The sequence below is a fragment of the Trematomus bernacchii genome, unplaced genomic scaffold, assembly GCF_902827165.1.
Source record: "Trematomus bernacchii unplaced genomic scaffold, fTreBer1.1, whole genome shotgun sequence".
Lineage (NCBI taxonomy): Eukaryota > Metazoa > Chordata > Actinopteri > Perciformes > Nototheniidae > Trematomus > Trematomus bernacchii.
The window spans coordinates 5,559,554-5,578,493 of NW_022987698.1; the positions used below are offsets into that span (position 1 = coordinate 5,559,554).

The 18,940-nt window shown below is 38.8% G+C and overlaps 2 protein-coding genes across 4 annotated transcripts; both read left to right on the forward strand.

The window, feature by feature from the left end:
* The first annotated feature begins 1,284 nt into the window (after positions 1-1,284).
* Positions 1,285-4,329, forward strand: apof (apolipoprotein F). 2 transcript variants are annotated; one of them, XM_034139567.1, is made up of 2 exons: positions 1,285-1,546; positions 2,177-4,329. In XM_034139567.1, the coding sequence occupies exon 2, from the start codon at positions 2,210-2,212 to the stop codon at positions 3,506-3,508; it is 1,299 nt and encodes a 432-aa protein (XP_033995458.1). In that variant the 5' UTR covers positions 1,285-1,546; positions 2,177-2,209; the 3' UTR covers positions 3,509-4,329. The 2 variants fall into 2 exon arrangements, with proteins under 2 accessions (XP_033995458.1, XP_033995456.1); XM_034139565.1 differs by having other exon boundaries at positions 1,287-1,546; positions 2,174-4,329.
* A 2,679-nt stretch (positions 4,330-7,008) lies between these two features.
* Positions 7,009-18,577, forward strand: stat2 (signal transducer and activator of transcription 2). 2 transcript variants are annotated; one of them, XM_034138740.1, is made up of 24 exons: positions 7,009-7,222; positions 8,658-8,795; positions 8,903-9,047; positions 9,204-9,299; positions 10,226-10,318; positions 10,417-10,495; positions 10,649-10,728; positions 10,852-11,003; positions 11,238-11,396; positions 11,491-11,580; positions 11,984-12,043; positions 12,170-12,190; positions 12,282-12,375; positions 12,620-12,667; positions 12,776-12,859; positions 13,017-13,115; positions 13,962-14,097; positions 14,375-14,427; positions 15,403-15,488; positions 15,577-15,713; positions 15,798-15,986; positions 16,185-16,239; positions 16,436-16,527; positions 17,652-18,577. In XM_034138740.1, the coding sequence occupies exons 2-24, from the start codon at positions 8,665-8,667 to the stop codon at positions 17,885-17,887; spliced, it is 2,415 nt and encodes an 804-aa protein (XP_033994631.1). In that variant the 5' UTR covers positions 7,009-7,222; positions 8,658-8,664; the 3' UTR covers positions 17,888-18,577. The 2 variants fall into 2 exon arrangements, with proteins under 2 accessions (XP_033994631.1, XP_033994632.1); XM_034138741.1 differs by lacking the exon at positions 16,436-16,527.
* Positions 18,578-18,940: the final 363 nt, after the last annotated feature.

Here is an 18,940-nt window from a genome sequence, read left to right on the forward strand (position 1 = left end):
TTGCATTTCAGGTGGATTATTTGTGGATGTGACTTCCTGATTGATAACTCTGTCAGTTTCACCTGTTAGGGCGGGACATTGCACGTCTTTATCATTCTTATTAGTAAATGATTAACTATCTGTTAACTATTGTCACTTCTGCAACGTTCCCTACAGAAAAAACTCAACACACACCTGCCAGCTGTCAGATCTTTTTCATTTGAAATGTTGGAGAAACCAAGGGAAGAAAAGAAGATAATTAAAATAATAAGACAGAATTTATCCATTTAGAAGTTGTAATGTTCAGTTTCTTTATGCAGTTTCTCAAGCAGTTTGAGGTAGCAGAATGATTTACAATGTGTATATCATTTTGGAACAGCATGACATGACAAACCATAGCCTAGGCCCTAGGTCCTAGGAAACCATTACAAAAATGTCATGACATGATGTCAGGGACATCTATCTCTGTATAACAGTAGATTGTTCTTCCTGTGTCTAAAGCCATTGTCAGGGCAGACCGACCTATAGATGGCAATATTTAAACAGATATATAACTTCTGCTTCATGTATTTGCCGGTGCAGTCAGAGATACTGTACAGAGGACGAAATGTTGTAGTGATTATACAACCAAAAGATCTACTGTATGGCCATTGAAAAAGCCTCCACTGATGGTCAAGCAGCCACACAATCACAACAATAATAAACTCTCCTTCAGTAGCCACAGTTCACAGAGTAGCAAGAGCATTAAGGGGGTACGACTGATAACCTGGACTAAGTTACCTCTGACACAGGTTTTTGTGCTGCTGTCTTTGTTTTTGGCTACCTATGATACACTTTTTTTCATATGACAGCAACAGCCTGCTCCAGGGTAAAGTCCTGCTATTCTGGGAGCCAAGTCTTAGTGCGAGTGAATGGGGCTTCACAAAATAAAGGAAACCTTTTTCTAAAGGAAGTAAGAACAGGAAAAGTTATGTGTTAAGATTATAAAATATATATATATATATGTATGGACAGTAAGAAATTCTGCAGTAACAAAAATACATCCATTATGAAGTGGAGTTTTGTTTATATTTTAAAACCTATTTTATTAGTTAAATGTCAGTCCTAACCTCAGATAGCCCCCTGTTTTCCTCCCCTGTCTTGACTGTGTAAGAGATGAATGTGCTCACGGCATGAGAGGAGATTTCTTTCAAGTATTTGGGTCAGAAACAAAACATAGCGACTGAGAGAGAGAGCAGAGCGCTGGGGGAGGGATGAGAAGATAGCAGGGCAGACAAACAAAACTGCTTAAGAACACATGGACTTTCCCCACGTGAATCAATATTCAAGCCCCGATCTCCCTGTTGAGCAATGAGGCCGCAGAGAAGAGGGAGCTGAAAGACAGATGAGACAGAGGGAGGGCTGTGGGATGTCATGTGTAAAGAAGGAGATTCTCATTGGAGGCAAAGAGAAAGAACATCGCTATGCATGTTTTGAGAGAAAAGGGAAAAAACTAAAAGCATCCTACATGCTGAAACCATCTTTGTTGCGCTGCTGCACTCTGGACTCCACATCTTAGTGTTTTAAGGTAAGTGTTGGACACATAGCTGCCAATGGATACAAAGATGAAATACAAATTATGAAGGTTTGGGTAAAACAACATTTCTATTTTTAGTTGCAGTTTGTTCAGGGGGAAAAAAGACAAACTCAATGTCCAGGCTTCATGTTGGGATGTGTTGCATTGTTAAAGAATGTTTTAAAACATTTTAAAATGTAGTTTTTATTTGTGTTTGAAATGTGTGGTTGCACTATATATGTCCCTGTGGCAGAATGTGAGAATCCTGACACTGGAAAACATTTTCACTCACAAATTATAAAGCAAAACTGTTTTTCATCAATCTTCCTGATAAAGATATTATGATTTCTCATCTTGTAGACGAATAAACTAATTAACTTTTAATGAGCTTTTTTTGCAGGAGGACTGCATTACAATTCTGAAATCATAAATTATACACAATCATTTTTACACTAGAAATGTTACACAATGAGAGATTTTCTTAGTGTGTAGTGCGAAACAGGTGCAGCCACAAAACTTCCTAGCATAAATCCAGTTAATCTCTGCATGAGTGTAAGAGACAAACACACTTCAGAAATAAGAGAACAAAGATGACTAATTTGGTTGTTTTTCTTTTTTCCCCTCTTGTGTTTAATGTAGTAGCTTTGGAGGAGAACAATCTGTAACAAGACTGGAATGATGTCCTCAAAGTTGAAGTGGCTGATTGTGATCCAGCTCTTGCTGAATGAACAGGCTTTGTGTAGGATCCCTCCTCCTCTGGTACTTGGAAACACTCCTCTTCCAGGAGCAGATTTCAATGAGGCGGGAGAGGAGACAGCCAAACAGGAACATCCATCTCTCCTTGAATCCCAACTTGATGTCCCATCTGCAAAAAAACCTGATCCTGTATTAGGGGTCGAACAAAAAGAGGAGAGAGTTCGATCTGCCCAAAATATAACATCCGTGCTCAGGACAAAGCTCGTGGGGCAGATTCAAGATCGTCTCCACCTCCAGGGGAAGGTAAGCTGTGAAGAGCTGCTGTCTGCCAGCACTGTGGACGACCCATCATCCTCCATGTTCCCCCAGGAGCTCCTGGGGCTTTCTTTAGTGCCCGTGTTGGTGGTGGCAGGCTGCCCTCAGGAGGCACACACCTTGGTGCTCAAGCTGTACGACCTTTTGGGAGTGGCTGACGCGGAGGAGCTCCTGATGGAGGTAGAGGGTCTGATGGAGAGGAGGATGAGCAAGTCCACGCCTGCACCTGCATATGAGAGGGATGAAGCAGGGCGCCACATAGAGGCTGTGATGTTTAACATCCAGCAGCTGGCCACGGTGGGGGAAGATTCCTCCAAGCAGGAGACTCATTGTGAGGGTTGGAGCAGGGTGAGGGGCACCATGCTGGCAGGAGCAGCAGTGGAAGGAGCCACAGGTGATCTACAAGAGGCCGTGAGCTCCTGCGAGAGGCTGGGAGTCCTGTGTGCCGGTGTGACCAGCAGTGGACGCAAACCTGGGAAGTACCTGGCAGTGTTTAAGAAAGGCAGTCGCGTCCTGCCCTCTGAATCCACAGTGTCTGAGTGTTGGATCCGTCAGTGCAGCACAGATGAGGATGTTTGGACCTCTGCTGCTTCAGGTGGACGTCTGAAACGCAGCCCCCAGAGAAGCTGCATCAACAAAAGCGAGCAGCGTGTGTACAACGTGGTGGAGTGGATCCCTGCGGTCAGCACCCTCTACAACCTGGGCACAGCTGTGTACTACGCCTCGGTCAACTGCTCTGCAACCGCCAAGGAGAGAGCAATCCTCAGCGCCGTGGACCTCGGCACCGACGCTCTCATGGTGGCCACGGGAGGGACGGCGGGGGTGGCAGGCTACGCCCTGGGGGCAGGGATGAAGACCGGTGTGAAAGCTGGCGTCAAGTATCTGCTCAACTCCATGAAGAAGGAGGATGATGTGCTGGTGAACCAGTTCAGCTGGGAGGACGGTGTCATCACCATCCAGTAGACTGGGGATCAATAAATTAAGCTGCAACGCTTAAGCAATAAATATTGTTATAAGTAGTTCATTTAAAACAACACAGGATCAATGTTTGATGATTGACATGGTTGAAGATTAATTGGTTTGTTTTTTAGGGAACAAGATTACACATTTTGGGGATTTTCAGACTCAAATTGAAAAGTAAAAATGTTTTGTCTGTGTGAGCGCAAACACACATTTCATTTTAAACTATTAGACAAAATGATTATTCTTTTTTTATTTTTATGATGACAGTGATTTTCGAATTAGTATGTAACTCATGTAAATTAGTTTCACAGTTCTTTTAGGGCAGATACGCCTAAAATGTAATGAAAATTCAGTTACAGTAAAAAGTTGATTACATTACACTTTAATCTTAATGTAAGGAATAGAATTAGGGCCATATGTGATTTTCTTTTGTTGATCTGACCAATTTTTGTTTGTTTTTTCAGTCAGAACTCAAAATTAAATGATGTCAATAATATAAAGGAAAAAGAAACCAGGTCATAAAGTACATTTTGAACATGTTAGCTTTTAGATAGCGTCTTGTTTGGATAATGGCTAATAGTGTAACATTGTTTTATATTAGGCAGTAACGTTTGAAGAACTGGTCTCAGGAAATTAAACCTTTAATCCTCAAGACTTTCATTTTGCTTTTGTTACCTATCTGTGAAGACATTTAGTCAGGTCAGTCATATTCCCACCTCTGGTGTTAACTGCAGGGACAATAGACAGAGAACTAAATAATGTTGTTATATATGCTTTTTCTTTGTTTAAAAGGTCAATAAATTGTACATTTAAACCTTACAGTGACTGTCAGTGTCGTAGTTTTGCACAGACATAAAGTGTTTGTATTTGTATAGTAAGATGGTCTAATGGTTACAAAACAGTTGGCAATTGACAAGAAAATACTATTCAATGTGCATTTTTACATAAAACTATGATTTATATGTATGAGTCATGGTGTGCATACTTAGTTCTAGCCACATCCAGTACTTATCTCTAAACAAAGTTTTTATTTAAAACATGTATATTTTAGGGTATACAAATCTTTACCACTCGGCATCGGTTGAGGCTAATGGGTTAATGTGAATGGAGTAACTGACTATTCAAAGCCTGTTAAAGGTCCCACATGCCTGCTGCTGATTTACAAATACACAATGTCCTCCAAGAAGAAACTAAATCAGCTCCCTGCAGACACGAATGAATGTAAATAAAAACATGTCTGCCTCTTCAGATCTCAACATAATAATAATAATAATAATTTCGATTTTTATAGCGCCTTTCAAGAAACCCAAGGACGCTTTACAATGGGAATAACAAAACAAAACAATTATAATAATCACACAGACACACAGGTTGAAAAACAGGTTGCTGGGTACTGCATTTTAGCTGGGGCCGAAGGCCTGAGTGAACCGATGGTGTTTCCCAACCCACATTATTTCCTAACAATGCTAATAGAACATAGGAGCACTTTTGATAATGCTCATGTGTAACTACTCGCATGCTGTGCTACAAAGTGCAAACCATGGTGTACCACCGTTTTTTAAAAGTATCACCCTGTGATAGAAATTTGGCCAAAGTGGGATCTTCTTCTTGTCCAATTCATACTGCAACCAGCAACCTGTCCCAAACAAGATATTTCATATGAGCCCAAATGATTATCCTAAATAGACGTGAGTAATTAAAGATGAACGGTTAATGATCTCTTTTTGAATGTGCTGTCCTGTGAACTTTGCTCTTTGTGCAATTATTGACCAATAGATTACTCAGAAATGTTCAGTATCAATCCACAACTCTCTGTAGGACAAAACGTCCTACCTATAACTATACTATAACTGTATTTAGAGTATCACACATTACATAATCTAAACGTAGTGGAAAGAGATGAGTAAGAAGCTTATATTGTTTAATCAGATAAGTCCAGTAAAGCACACACCGCCTGCTTCCTGTTAACGGAAAGGGATTTTATTAGAAGAGTAACAATGTAAGGTCCATTTAATAGTGTTGGAGAACATTTCCTTTTGTGTAGAGGGACGACAATCTCAGTTTGAAATCTGTCGCTTTCTCCCATCTATCCACAGCACAGATCTAACATTGTTTGTTAAATCAACAATTTTATTTTGTTTAATTTAACAATTAATCAAAACAATGTGTTTTTGATGGTATCAAAGGCTAGTAGGCTGAACAACAAAATTAATGGGAATTTGGGGCTGACCTTTTTGAGAACCAACAGCCTTACCATGAGTTATATATTATAAAAATAACCTTGGTTGAATAACGATATTTTGTACATTCAGTGCCCTTAAACTGCCTTTGAACAAACGCAAATAATAATAAAGAATAAAATGGACAGAGGATCTAATTGCATATGAATAAAGCGGTGCGCAATAGATCAAATTCTTTATATAATTCTTGCTCAGTTGATATACTTCAGGGGGGGGGGCATTTTTAAATCAGGACCCCTGAATTTCTGCATCCAAATCATAGACTGTATATATAAAGATCCAAATATGTAAAAGGTTTCTGCACTGTGGATTTAAATGTAGTCATTTCTGTAATGGTATGGCATGGGTGACATCTAATGGTAAGAGTGGGAACTGAAGGAATGAGTGAAATAAATTCTGTTATTGGTATGACAGCCACACATGTTTAAGTTTACATTTGGGGAAAATTGTAAATAATAAGTTACCTTATATTTAGTAGACACAGATTGATACCTGCGTATTTGGCTAATGTTGTAACCTATTATATGTGTTTACTTTTTTAATTTAATTGAGATTCTGCATACAAAAATGTTAATTTTACATATTACTTAACATAAAATCTGAAACATCAAAATATTAAAGAGTGGGGGTTGTGTTCTGACTAGACTTTTAGAGATACAATATGAAGGGTGGAAGTAACCATTTATAGATAAAAGTGGAGTCATGTGAATTGAAAAAGGGGAGAGGGGTAGAAATGAATGTGAAAGAGAGAAAATAGTGGTGAAAATGATGAAACATGGCTTTGTTTTCATTACACCTCATAATGTTTTAATGAACTTGGCATTACATTAAATTCCTTTTAATAATGTATTAATTATGTTATCATTATTGTCACTTGATTTAACATTTCACCTTGTTTTATTGAGTCCTGTGAATGCATAAACATAACGTGTTTTATTTTCTTTTTTTTTACCCATGCGTCACATGCTCGCTTAATCACATCACAACCTAATTTCTCGGGAAATCTTAAGTTTCTATTTTGCTCAGCGTCACTTCCCTCGCTACTGATTGACTTGGAAAGCGTACCAACAGCGCGTGCTTTCTGTGTCCGGCTCGACCAATAAGCTGTTAGTTCTGAACTCACTAGGAAACTGTGGTAGCGGTTCCGGACATTTCGGCTCTTCAATGACTGAACAGCAGTGATGTCAGAGCCAAAATGGTGCCCACTGTTAGAATAAGAAGAACCAATTGGGAGGGATTACTAGGTATCCAATGAAATGGAAATACAAAAAATAAAGTGTTTAAGGAAATAACATTCACTATCCTGCGTTTTGTCGGAAGTTGTTTTGTTTTACCAGCGTCTAACAACGGATAGCAGTTAAAGCTAGAAACAAGACTTAGCCAACCGTGAAAACGATAGTAATGCGCCTGTCTTAAATGTTAGCTATTTACTAAGACATTTATAACTGGTCTCGGACTGACAGCATAAAACAAGGTGAGTAAATATGTTGTTACTAATAATAGGAACATATCTAGGCTGTAGACGGATAGTCAAAGACAAGCATAACATGCAAATACTGTATACTGAGTCTCAACTGCATAACACAATACGAAGTCATGTCATACAAAAGTAACTTACATAATAAGCAGTCACAGGTTGTATCTGTTTGCACTTTGCTCCAGCTTCCTTCAACTGTTGACGATATAACTAATAGCTCGGATTGTTACAAAGCTGTCATCGCACCATGTATTAACTTACATGCTTAAAAATGTTATGATCTAACGTTGAGCGTTTTATACTGTACAAAGAACAACACAATAGTTTCCGAGCTGTATTCAGTGGTTTGCAATGAGAGAGACAGTTTGTATTTAAGGAAATAGGTTTAAAAAGCAACTCAGGATTAGATACACCTATTTGACAGAGATACATGCACATGCAAATCTTGTGGAATGGATGTGACATTGAATAAATAATGGTAGGTAACTTTGCAAATTAAAAACAACGTGGTAAACACACAAACAACTGAGTCATATATTATTTGTGTATTAAACAATTGGGAACCTGTTTTTGGAAACCTAGTCATGAAAGGGTTGACTAATAGAATGTGAATGTTTAAAGGATTGGTATACTGTAATAAGCTTACCTTCAACTTCAATCCACACCTTCTTGGTAACATTTTTGTTTGTTTTCGATTTATTTTAATGCGTTTTTGGTATTTATTCATATATTTGTATGTGTACTTCGGAAGATTATCAATAAGGACAAAAATAAATCACTAAATGAATACCAAAATACCATTTCAGTCAGACAACTGCCGTGTTCTTAATATGTTTATTATAGCAGCATATAGTTTGAGTTTGGCCTCTAGGCTCGGGCCTCATCACTCCATAGATTTACAAAGAACATTGAGTGATGATTAGATAACTATCCCCCGAGCCTACAGATGGAAGCTGGGGTGGAAGCTGGGGTGGAAGCTGGGGTGGAAGCTGGGGTGGAAGCTGGGGTGGAAGCTGGGTGGAAGCTGGGGTGGAAGCTGGGGTGGAAGCTGGGGTGGAAGCTGGGGTGGAAGCTGGGGTGGAAGCTGGGGTGGAAGCTGGGGTGGAAGCTGGGGTGGAGCTGGGGTGGAGCTGGGGTGGTGGTGGGTCAGGCAAGCAGCAGCAACATGAAACACAGCAGCAGGAACATGAACATGAACGCAGCAATAGCAAGTGAACACAGCAGTGGCAGCAGCAGCATAGCGAGGCAGAAGCAGGAAGACCTGGCAGCTTAAATAGAGCGGCATGTTTAGGAGAATGTGTTTGGTTGGTTGTAAGAGGGACGAGGTGCGCCACGTGTTAATGTATGCCTGAACTAGCTCGCAGGCTTCGCCCCATTACTACTACTAACATTCTTGAAAATGGTTTGCTCTTTGTGTTCCCTTGTTAACCAGGGTTAGGATGGCTCAGTGGGATAAACTGACAGAGCTGTCTGATGCGTACACACAGCAGTTACATGAGCTCTATGACAGGGATGATTTTCCTATGGATGTGCGGCACTACCTCTCTATCTGGATAGAGAAGCAGGATTGGTAAGGCAGCAGTGATATTATTCAACCAGCATTATATAACTCAAGGATTAGAGTGAAATGCCCTGTTTGTAAAATACTTGTGTTTTTCATTTCCTTTTTTTCTGTAGGCAAAGAGCAGCCCGAGAACATGACTGTGCTATGGTGCTGTTCCAGGTCCTGCTGGAGAATTTGGATAACCAACACAGCCGCTTTGTCCAGGAGGAGTCATTCCTACTGCAGCACAACATTCGTCGCTATAAACAGGGCTTTCAGGTTTGATTGGATGGAATTTGTAATAGAGCAATAGCACCTTTGGGTGCCCTATTTGACTTTGAATTGGAAAAATCCACAGAAAATATGAAGATCATAATGGTTCTGATCTCACTGGTCATTGGCTGTGGCATTCATCTGACCTCTCTCCCCTGACAGAGGTACCTGGAGGACCCCTGTGCCTTGGCTAACACAATCCTGTGGTTTTTGAGCAAAGAGAAAGACATCCTGCAGAATGCTGAACTGGCTGAGCAGGTTGAGAAAACGTTTCATCAACTCATTGACACACGTATTAAATGAGACACACCCTAGTAAATACAACATTTAATAATACAGCAAGCCCACGAAAACAACCACACTGATATTGCTCTATAACAGGTAGTACATATAAATCAAATTAAGCTGTGTAGTATGCTTGGCCGACAATATTGCATGGGCTTAAAGTGCCATGTATAAATATAACCTTTTATCGTGCATACAATACTTACCTTGTTATATAATAACATATAATCATAGGTAACTAGTTTGCTGTCATGTAAAGGGGCCAAACAGGGATTAAGGTGAGCTAGCTCATTTGATTGCACAAGGATTCTTTTGTATAACACTATGAAGAGTCCAATTTGTCTTTTTGGACATTTGTTAATGTGACATCTATTTTTAAAGAATTTTAAAAACATTATCAAACAATACTTAATCAGCCCATTGTAGAATACCAATGCTATAGAATAATGCTAATGGACAATGACATGAAAATGTGGTGTTTTTACAAAAAATATGTATCACATTATATACATATTTTTGCCCCCATGTGACTATTTGGTCATCCACCAAAAAGGAACAGGCTGTGTTTCTGCAATACTATAATCTATTCATAACTATTAAATATTTAAAACCAAGTTTACAAAGGACATGTTTAATGTGTCCTGTGTGAATTTCTCCCTCTGTTTGCAGTTGATGACAATGTATGAACTGTTATTTAGAAAGTGCCAGATGTACTGAACACATACTATGAACTCAGTGTGTGGGCTAAAAAGCAAAGATTTTCCACCAAGCAGTGATATCTTATTAACTGCCACTTTCACTCTCACGTTTTCAATGCCAGGCGAAAATACTACCCTTCATTGTTTCTGAAAACCCTTAATCTCTATACCTGCTCATCCTACTCGTTTGCTTTGTTTCAGGTCCAGTTGCTGTGTGTAGAGCAGGAGGCCATGGAGACAAGCAGCCAGCATGACCTTGAACGTAAAATGGTTGGCCTCAGAAATGAAGTGCAGGTGCAGATAATGTTGCTTGATGATATTATGCTTGGCTTTGTATTTGAATGATATTGCAGTTCATCCGTTTTCTTTTTTTCCGGACCTTTGGGACACAGTGCATGGAACATACGATATTGTGTCTGGAGGAGCAGCAGGACGAGTTTGATTTTAAATACCAAACACACAAGATGGAAGGTAAGCAGATCACATCCTGGTTTAATTTGCATTTTGTGACAATGTTCTTTGAGGATGAGTAATAAAGAGGCCTGAATCACAGCCTCATGTTCTCTTTTGTTTTGATCCATCTTGTATGGAAACTGTAATCCCACTGTGGAAACTTTTATGCAGCTGTGGTGGACGAGGCCGTGAAGAAGGATCAGATGAAAGTTCTTCAGACTCTTGTCAACAGACTGAATGACTGTAGAAAGGTAAAGGAGTTATCCCTATTTTTAAATAACACTGAGTTGTAAAATGTGGGCCTTTTTGGAAAATATAATAGTCTTCCTTTTTATATATATGTGTGTTTTGACTCATACAATCACCTTCTCTAGGTTACACTGTCAGACCTCAAAAAGCTCCTGGACAGGATTGAAGACCTGATCAACATTTTGGTGAAGAAGGAGCTGGTGGAGTGGCAGAGGAGGCAGCAGAAAGCCTGCATCGGATCTCCAGACAATGTTTGTTTGGATCAGCTGGAGAATTGGTATGTCCGGTCCCATTAGCTCCAAATCAACTATTATTTGTTTTGACCTTTAATGTAAAAATATATCAATAATCATTCTTTTAATGAAGTGCTAAAATGCAGAAAACAATGCTATTTTATAATTGCAACTGGGGACTTCCAAAATCCCACTATTATCCCATATGTTGTGTTTCTTTGTGAGTTTTTTTGTCTTATTAAGAATCGTCGTTTGCTCTTTTCCCTCTTGTTTGGTAGGTTCACCTGTGTGGCAGTGTGTCTGTTCCAGGTGCGTGAATTCCTTGGTAAACTGGAGGAGCTTGTAGGAAAAGTGTCCTATGAAAACGACCCTGTGAAGGCACAAAAACCTGCACTGCTGAGTAGAGCAGATACTCTTCTGAAAGACTTACTCAAAAGGTCTCACTTTTAGGAAACACTCTTAAACTAATTTGCATTCTCATGATTTCTTTGTGAAGTTTCCTGACATTATTGTTTTTCATGTTTCCTGAAGTTCCTTTGTGGTTGAAACTCAGCCATCCATGCCTCAGGGGAAAGGACCTCTGGTGCTCCGCACAAACGTCCAGTTCTCTGTCAAGACCAGGTCAGTGTGACACTCCAGGCAAACAGTATATTGCCTTTTCTTCACTTTAATGTATGTTTGTAACATACTCTTCATGTAAAGACTACAGATGCACTGATTGGATCTTTGTTGGCTGTTTCCAAGTTTTAATGTCGATTGCCAAATCTAATTCTCTTTCTTTCTAAGAACTATATACAATTGACAGCATACACACATTAAAAATAAATAACATGTTTTTTCAAAATGTAACAGGAGCTTCTTTCACTCTCACTTAATCACATCTTCAATTAAACAGGCTCGAGCTTGCTTAAATTCAAGTCCATTTTGTAAACTTTGTTTTGTGGATTGTTCCTATTTGTTTTGTTATTTTCTTGATTCCTCACAATTTATTTCTGAAATCTTCCACCTGTCATAATATTTTCAGGCTTCTTGTCAAATTTCCTGAGCTGAACCACTCCATGAAAGTGAATGTATCAATGGACAGGTGAGAGTCCTCCTTTCCCGACAAACACAGCAAACCTGCAGCCTTGAATTCTGAACTTCAAACTATACACAATGACGTTTTTGTTTCCGCACATTCATCACTGATTTTTTCCCCCCTTGAAATTAGGGAGGCTCCTCAGATCAAAGGGTGAGTGTTTTTTTAAAGATAATCTAATATTAATTCTTGAATAACTGTATGAAATTGAATTAGTTTTTACTGAACCCTTGTATGTTTATAGTTATCGACGTTTTAATGTCCTGGGGACCAAAAGCAAGGCATTGAACATGGCAGAAAGCCAAAGTGGAGGCATGGTGGCAGACTTCAGACATCTTGTGAGTGATACTTTATTATTTGCCTGTTTTGTTTGTTTGTTTGTTTGTTCACCATGTAAAGCGGCCTTGGGTCCCTTGAAAGGCGCTATACAAATGTAATCTATTATTATTATTATTAAAAGATAAAAACAATTATTAAAATAAAACTGTTAAAGAAAAAATAAAGTAACTTTTACAATATTCCCACTTTCATCCTGTTATATTGTGGTTTTGACTTAGTTCGTTTTTTCGTATTTGTCTATAGACTCTGAAGGAGCAGAAGTCTGGAGGTGGCGGCAAAGGAGTCAGTGATGTGAGTTAACTTAGAGTCCAAAAGATACCGTCATTGCTTGCTGTTATAATCAGTCAGAACTCAAGAAGATGTTAACAACAAATAATGTGTGTGTTTTTCCGATGACAGATTTCTCTCAGTGTTACAGAGGAGCTTCACATCATCTACTTTGAGACTGAATTTGAGATGAAAGGCGTGTCCGTTGAGTTGCAGGTGGACTTCATACTTCCTGTCTCGTTATATTGTCAAACTTTATAAAAATAAAAATAAACCTATATCTGCTATGTTAAACAATTAAGCATCATATAATTGATCTCATTGTCTTATGGAAAATGGAAAATGAGATATCAATTTCGTTTTTTTTTCCTAGGCCTCCTCCATCCCGGTGGTCATCATCTCCAACTCCAGCCAGCAGCAGAGCGCCTGGGCGTCGGTCCTCTGGTTCAACATGCTCAGTCTGGACACCAATGTGAGAGATCCCCATCACTTGGGCAAGAAATTGTTGGCATTATTGGGCTCAAAATCAATTATAACCTCTTAGAATACATTAAATGAGAATGGTCTAACCGAAAAACAGTTCTGAACCTCCTTTTGGCTCTACTTTAAAGATTTTAGAACATCTAGACCGTAAGTCACGTTAAAACGGTGAAAGATGTATTCAAAGGAGGGGTATCTTTAAGCATAAATAAACTATTACAGCATTAGACACAACTGCCTGCACTGCATAGCAAACCAAAAAGGAAGAAGGACTTATCAAGAAGAGAGTCCGGCAGTATCGGCAAAGCATTTTAGAGATTCAATTTAGCTTGTTTAGTCTTCAGCTCACATCTGTGGCTAGTCTCGTGATGGTATTAACAGCATTTTCTTTGCATCTATGAAGCGTTTCACCTACTGTATGTTGTAGCTAGCCTCAAATCAAAGTATGTCCACACTCTTGTGACGAAAATATTTAAACGGACTAGGATGATGTTTGAAATGAAGGACTGGTACAGGTACTGTTTGAAGCGGCTGCACATGTTCACACATGTCTGGTGGGAGGTCCTTACAAAAAGGGGAGCTGTGGAGAACAGCTTTTTTGGCAAACTTCTCTGTTAGTTTGTCGGGCTATTTAAGAAACAAAGTATGCCTGGGGTACCGATTTAACAACTTTTACGCTGAAAAGTTTTGATGTCATTTCTGCCAAATATTGCCAAAGATAAACTGTCTCACCCAGCTTTTGCACACACCATGTAGCATGTTGAAGTTTAGTTCTGCGATTGTTAGGAATTTGAAAAATATTGTGAACATTTGTATTGATATGTGTCTGTTTCTCCAGGACGTCATGTTCTTTGCCAACACTCCTCCAGCCACCTGGCCACAGTTTGGAGAGATGTTGAGCTGGCAGTTTCTCTCTGCCACTAAACGTGGTCTGGATGAGGCTCAGCTGGAAATGATTGCACACAGGCTCTTTGGTAAATATTGTTTCTCGGTCAAAATCAGTTAATCAATTCAAATGTATTTATATATATTACTGTTGCTTTCCCTAAGTAGAAACTAGTGTTAAAGTTACTTGATTGGTATTATAACAACCAGCAGGACTTTCTCCCAGTTCATATTGATTTGTCAGAATATCGTAAAAGGATTGCACACTATAATCAAGCATTCTTTATTGATTTTATGTATGTTTAATTAAATATTATGTCTGTGAGTGAGTTTTATAATGCATCATTTATTTTTCTATCCTACCAGCAAAAAAGCAGAACTATGACGCCTGCAAAGTAGCTTGGTCAAAATTCAGCAAGGTAAGAGTACTGATTATTAGAAAAATATTTATCAGCATGGCTCATTGAACAAACCCTAAGCACAACACTCACTATATAGATCTGAGTGAGCCCCCATATTCTTCCTTTATCTCCACCCTGAAGTGTTGTTGTTATTTGGATTAAGATGTTGACGATTTGATTTATTGACTTTATTTGGTACACACATTATTGTTAAATCCCCTTTAATGCAATGCTTTTCTCCTGTAGCACAAGGTCTAATCAGGTCCATTGTCAGTTTGTTCGATATCTTGGTTTAAAACTAAATACCTGCAAAAGCAATGACATCCAATGTATTTTTCTTTAGTTTGGATGAATATGTCAGCTACCTAGCATGGTAAATGAAGGTATTAAACATGATTATTATTACCAGCATGTTAACATTGCGACCATTACACACTAACCTCAAACATTTTAACATTTAATTTACTTTGACTAATTATGATAAAAACAAGCTGTGCACTTAAACGTTTATCCATGATATAATTTGGTTTTCATTACAATACAATGAAAACCATTCCCACCCCGGAACCTGCGGTCCTCAGACTCTGGCCTGCTTACCACCCCCCGCACCAAACTGCGAACCTTCGGGGACAGAGCCTACAGTGTGGCAGCCCCCACCCTCTGGAACGCTCTCCCTGCGGAGATTCGCAACATCCCCACACTCGACGCCTTCAAAAGGGCCCTCAAGTCCCATCTGTTTGCCAAGGCTTTCGGCCCCTAATCGATCTGTTGTTTTGTCTGTCTGACTTTTGTTTTGTTATGTTTGTTTTTGCTATATTACTTGTAAAGCGACCTTGGGTCCCTTGAAAGGCGCTATATAAATGCAAGCTATTATTATCATTGCTGCCTCACAAAGCATTACGCTTGGCTGTATATTTTTTGTTTGGTTTAATGATTGTTTGTGAGTATAATGTATGTTGGAATTGATGACCTTTTCCACATCTTTTCTTACAGGAAAATCTTCCTGACACCTTCTGGGTGTGGTTTGATGGCATCTTAGTGATGGTTAAAACGTACCTTGAAGACCTTTGGAGGGATGGGTATGTTTTATCTGCATTTAGCGGAGAGTATTTAAGCAAATGCCAAGTTTCTTGTTTTATGCAAGTCTTTTTTTTATCTGTACTCTAGCCTCATCATGGGTTTTGTGAGCAAAGGCAAAGAGAAGTCCCTCCTAAAGAAGAAACAGAGAGGCACTTTCTTATTGCGCTTCAGTGAAAGTGTTATTGGAGGAATCACCTTCTCCTGGGTGGAGACCACCATAACTGGTGAGTTATCTTTTTAACCATAATTGTAAAATCTATTTTGAACTTGTTGCATGGTAGACAGTCACCATCCTCTGTGTATTGTAGGTGAGCCTGACATAAAGACAGTCCAGCCCTTCAGCAAAGTCGACCTCTGCCAGATCCCCTTCCATGAAATCATCAGGAATTTCCAGATCTTAGAAGCAGAAAATATCCCAGAAAATCCTCTGCTTTACCTATATCCAAACACCCCTAAAGATGAGGCGTTCGGAAAATACTACTCTGAGAAGACTGGAGGTAAGGGCATCAACTATTTTTGCTGCTTTTTGCTTATCTAAATGTTTGCGAAATGACACACCTCTCATGACATTTACTGTTCTTGACCTCTGCTTTTAGAGTGTTGTTCTTGTCATGAATTCGTCGTAGGTATAAATACAATGTATTGATGTGTGTGTTCGCGACAACAAATTCATTTCTAAACTCATTCTCTTTCAGCTGACGGTCCTTACTTCAAGTACATCAAAACCAAGCTGGTGTTTGTTTCAAAGGAGTAAGTATATTAGTGATTTCCTTAAGATTTGTTCCGTATGTTGCTTGTTTGAATTAATACTATGTGCACTTAGTACAGAAACCAAAATATAAACTAAAAATGCACTTAATTCATCTAGTAAGTAGTGTACCAACGCCCTTTTTTTAAGATGTCATCAGCATCTGGTTGTAATGACTGCTTGTCATTGGTCATGTAGGAACACACTGGAGGCCAGGTCACCCATGTCCTCTGACATGGCACAGGGTGAAGGCCTGGAGCCAATGAATGGCCTGTGTGGAGAGGCAGCCGGTGAGTCATGGCTCTCCTTGCTGTCCAATCCAGCTAAAAACCTAATCCGACAAATTGCTCTTTCCTTTCGGCCTTGCGTTGTAAGAATCAGATGCTGTCTAGATATGTCAGACAGCTATGAAATTGGTTAGCTTCTAACTTACAGCGTATCCTGTGAGGCTGTGGGCTGCTTCGACTGCATGCACATGTTCAGTGGTAATTCTCTACTGGTTTGGGCAAACTAACTAACACGTTAGTTTCTTATAGCTTTCTACCTTCTGATGCTTGAATATTGTGCATGTTGCATGTATTAAATCAATGAATATACACCGTAAAACAAAGACACCACATACAGTACTAATGCTATACAATAATGATTACGCATGAAATCAAATATATTTTGACTGTATTATATATTTGTTATACTATTATCAATAGAAGTGATTGTTGTAGCAATAGCATTTCATTTTCATTCAATCCAATGTAAATATATTTTTCAGGGGAAGAAATGCATAGAACTTCTCAGTCAAGTAAATACTGAGCTGGACTTCATGCAGATCAATGCACTATTATGTTCAAAGAAAAGGTTTGGGACCATTGGGAAATACACTTGTACAAACGGTTCAATAGTTCAACTACCAGCACCTCAATAACTAACAAGTTATATTTCTGTTATTAAAGTCATTCAAAACTTGTGTGTAAGCACAAAAACAACAATCAGAACCAAGAAATAGTGATTTGAGTATTTATTAGTGGTGGTGCCGCTGTTTAATGGATAAGTAAACATGCACAACTTTTCTTTTATGGCTTACAAAAGGTATAGAGTACTTAGTATAGAGTTGAGCTTTAAACAACCTCTTAAACAAACTGAAAAGAAAATACAAGCATCAAACACAAACCGAGTGTATTCATGCATGTGTTATTGATTAACTTGATGACCTGAAGGAAAAATACCAACTCTGCATGAAATTCATGAGAATTCTTCACAAAATCAAATCCTTCCAATCTAATCGTTTCATCCTTTACTTTATTTTTTTATGTTTTGGATTTGGCACATCACAGTTTTTGTTTGAAAACAACATAGCCAGAACACAGCCATGGCAGCAGAAACCGTAACTTTCTCTCTTCCCTTTCTTTGCTCTCAGAACTAAACGAGAGTCCTCATTCTCTGCAGCAGTCACTTCTGGAAACGTATCACCCTGATGATCCAATGCTGTCTGGCTCTGTTGCTGCCGCAGAGGAGGATTTACTGACATATCTCAACAACCCCAACGCCTTTGTTGACACTGATATCTTGCAAGAGGAGCCGGAGCTGACTGATTTCAGTCTTTCAGGATTTAATTGCCTGCCCCAACAATCCTGTGGCAGCATCTTCCAATAAGTCTCTGTTGTGTATAGTTAACAGAACCACTATGTTATTCATTGTCTGCTCTACTTTCTGGCTTCTTACATTACAACACACATCATGCAATTGTAGCATAGGTAGCAAATCCACTCTACATACAGTACTGTCTCATGATTTGAAACCACTCTACATGGGTCCTTGCTTGGCCCATGCAACCTCATTGAGGCGTGTCATTCTTTTTTCTTCAATCCTGCTAACAAAGATATGATTCAGTGAGACTATTTGAAGACACAAAAGAAAGCAAATTTAGCTAACTCCAATTGTGTGCAAGGCATCTGTACTAGACCCCTCAACTATCATGATTGATAAACTATTATTTATGAACATTTTTGCATTTCAAAGCTGTTAAAAGAATATCTGGAATTATATCTAACTGACCATGTAAGCAGTTTCATAATATATTTTTTTTAATGTTGAGAACATTCCGTGGACTGCACATAATTTATTGTTTTAATGTTTGTTTTGAGCCCATTTGTGCTTGTTTTATTGTTGCCACCTGCAGCTTGTGATATTTTGAAATAACACATGGCACTTCCTGCTTTTAAAGTTATCCTTTATATGAATTAACCTGTTCAAATATGTTATCACCAATAAAAGGGAAATTACTGATTGTATGTTCCATTAATTATTAACTGAAATGTTGTAAATTAATAAATTGGAGAAATAGCTTGTTTCCAGTAGCCTATTTCAAACTGCAGCGCTGATCTTAATCAAAAGTGTATGTTAAAAGTAATAACAACAATTTAAATAAAACCAAGCTGTGTGGCTCAACTAAAATTGTAGGTTCTCTTACAACTTTTGAAAACATTTAAATGTATGCACGTTCAAATTAGGTTGGAGGTTTTTTTTCACCTTCCGCCCCGGCAGCATGGACACAGGTTGCTAAGAAGGAAACACCAACAGCTAGCAAGCTAAAGGACTGGATATTTTAATCAGAAGGAGACGCAACAAAAACAATTAAAGCTCAGTGAGTACTTAACTTATGTGGCCGAAAGCAATTTTGTACGTTGCCTTGTGCCGTATGTACAG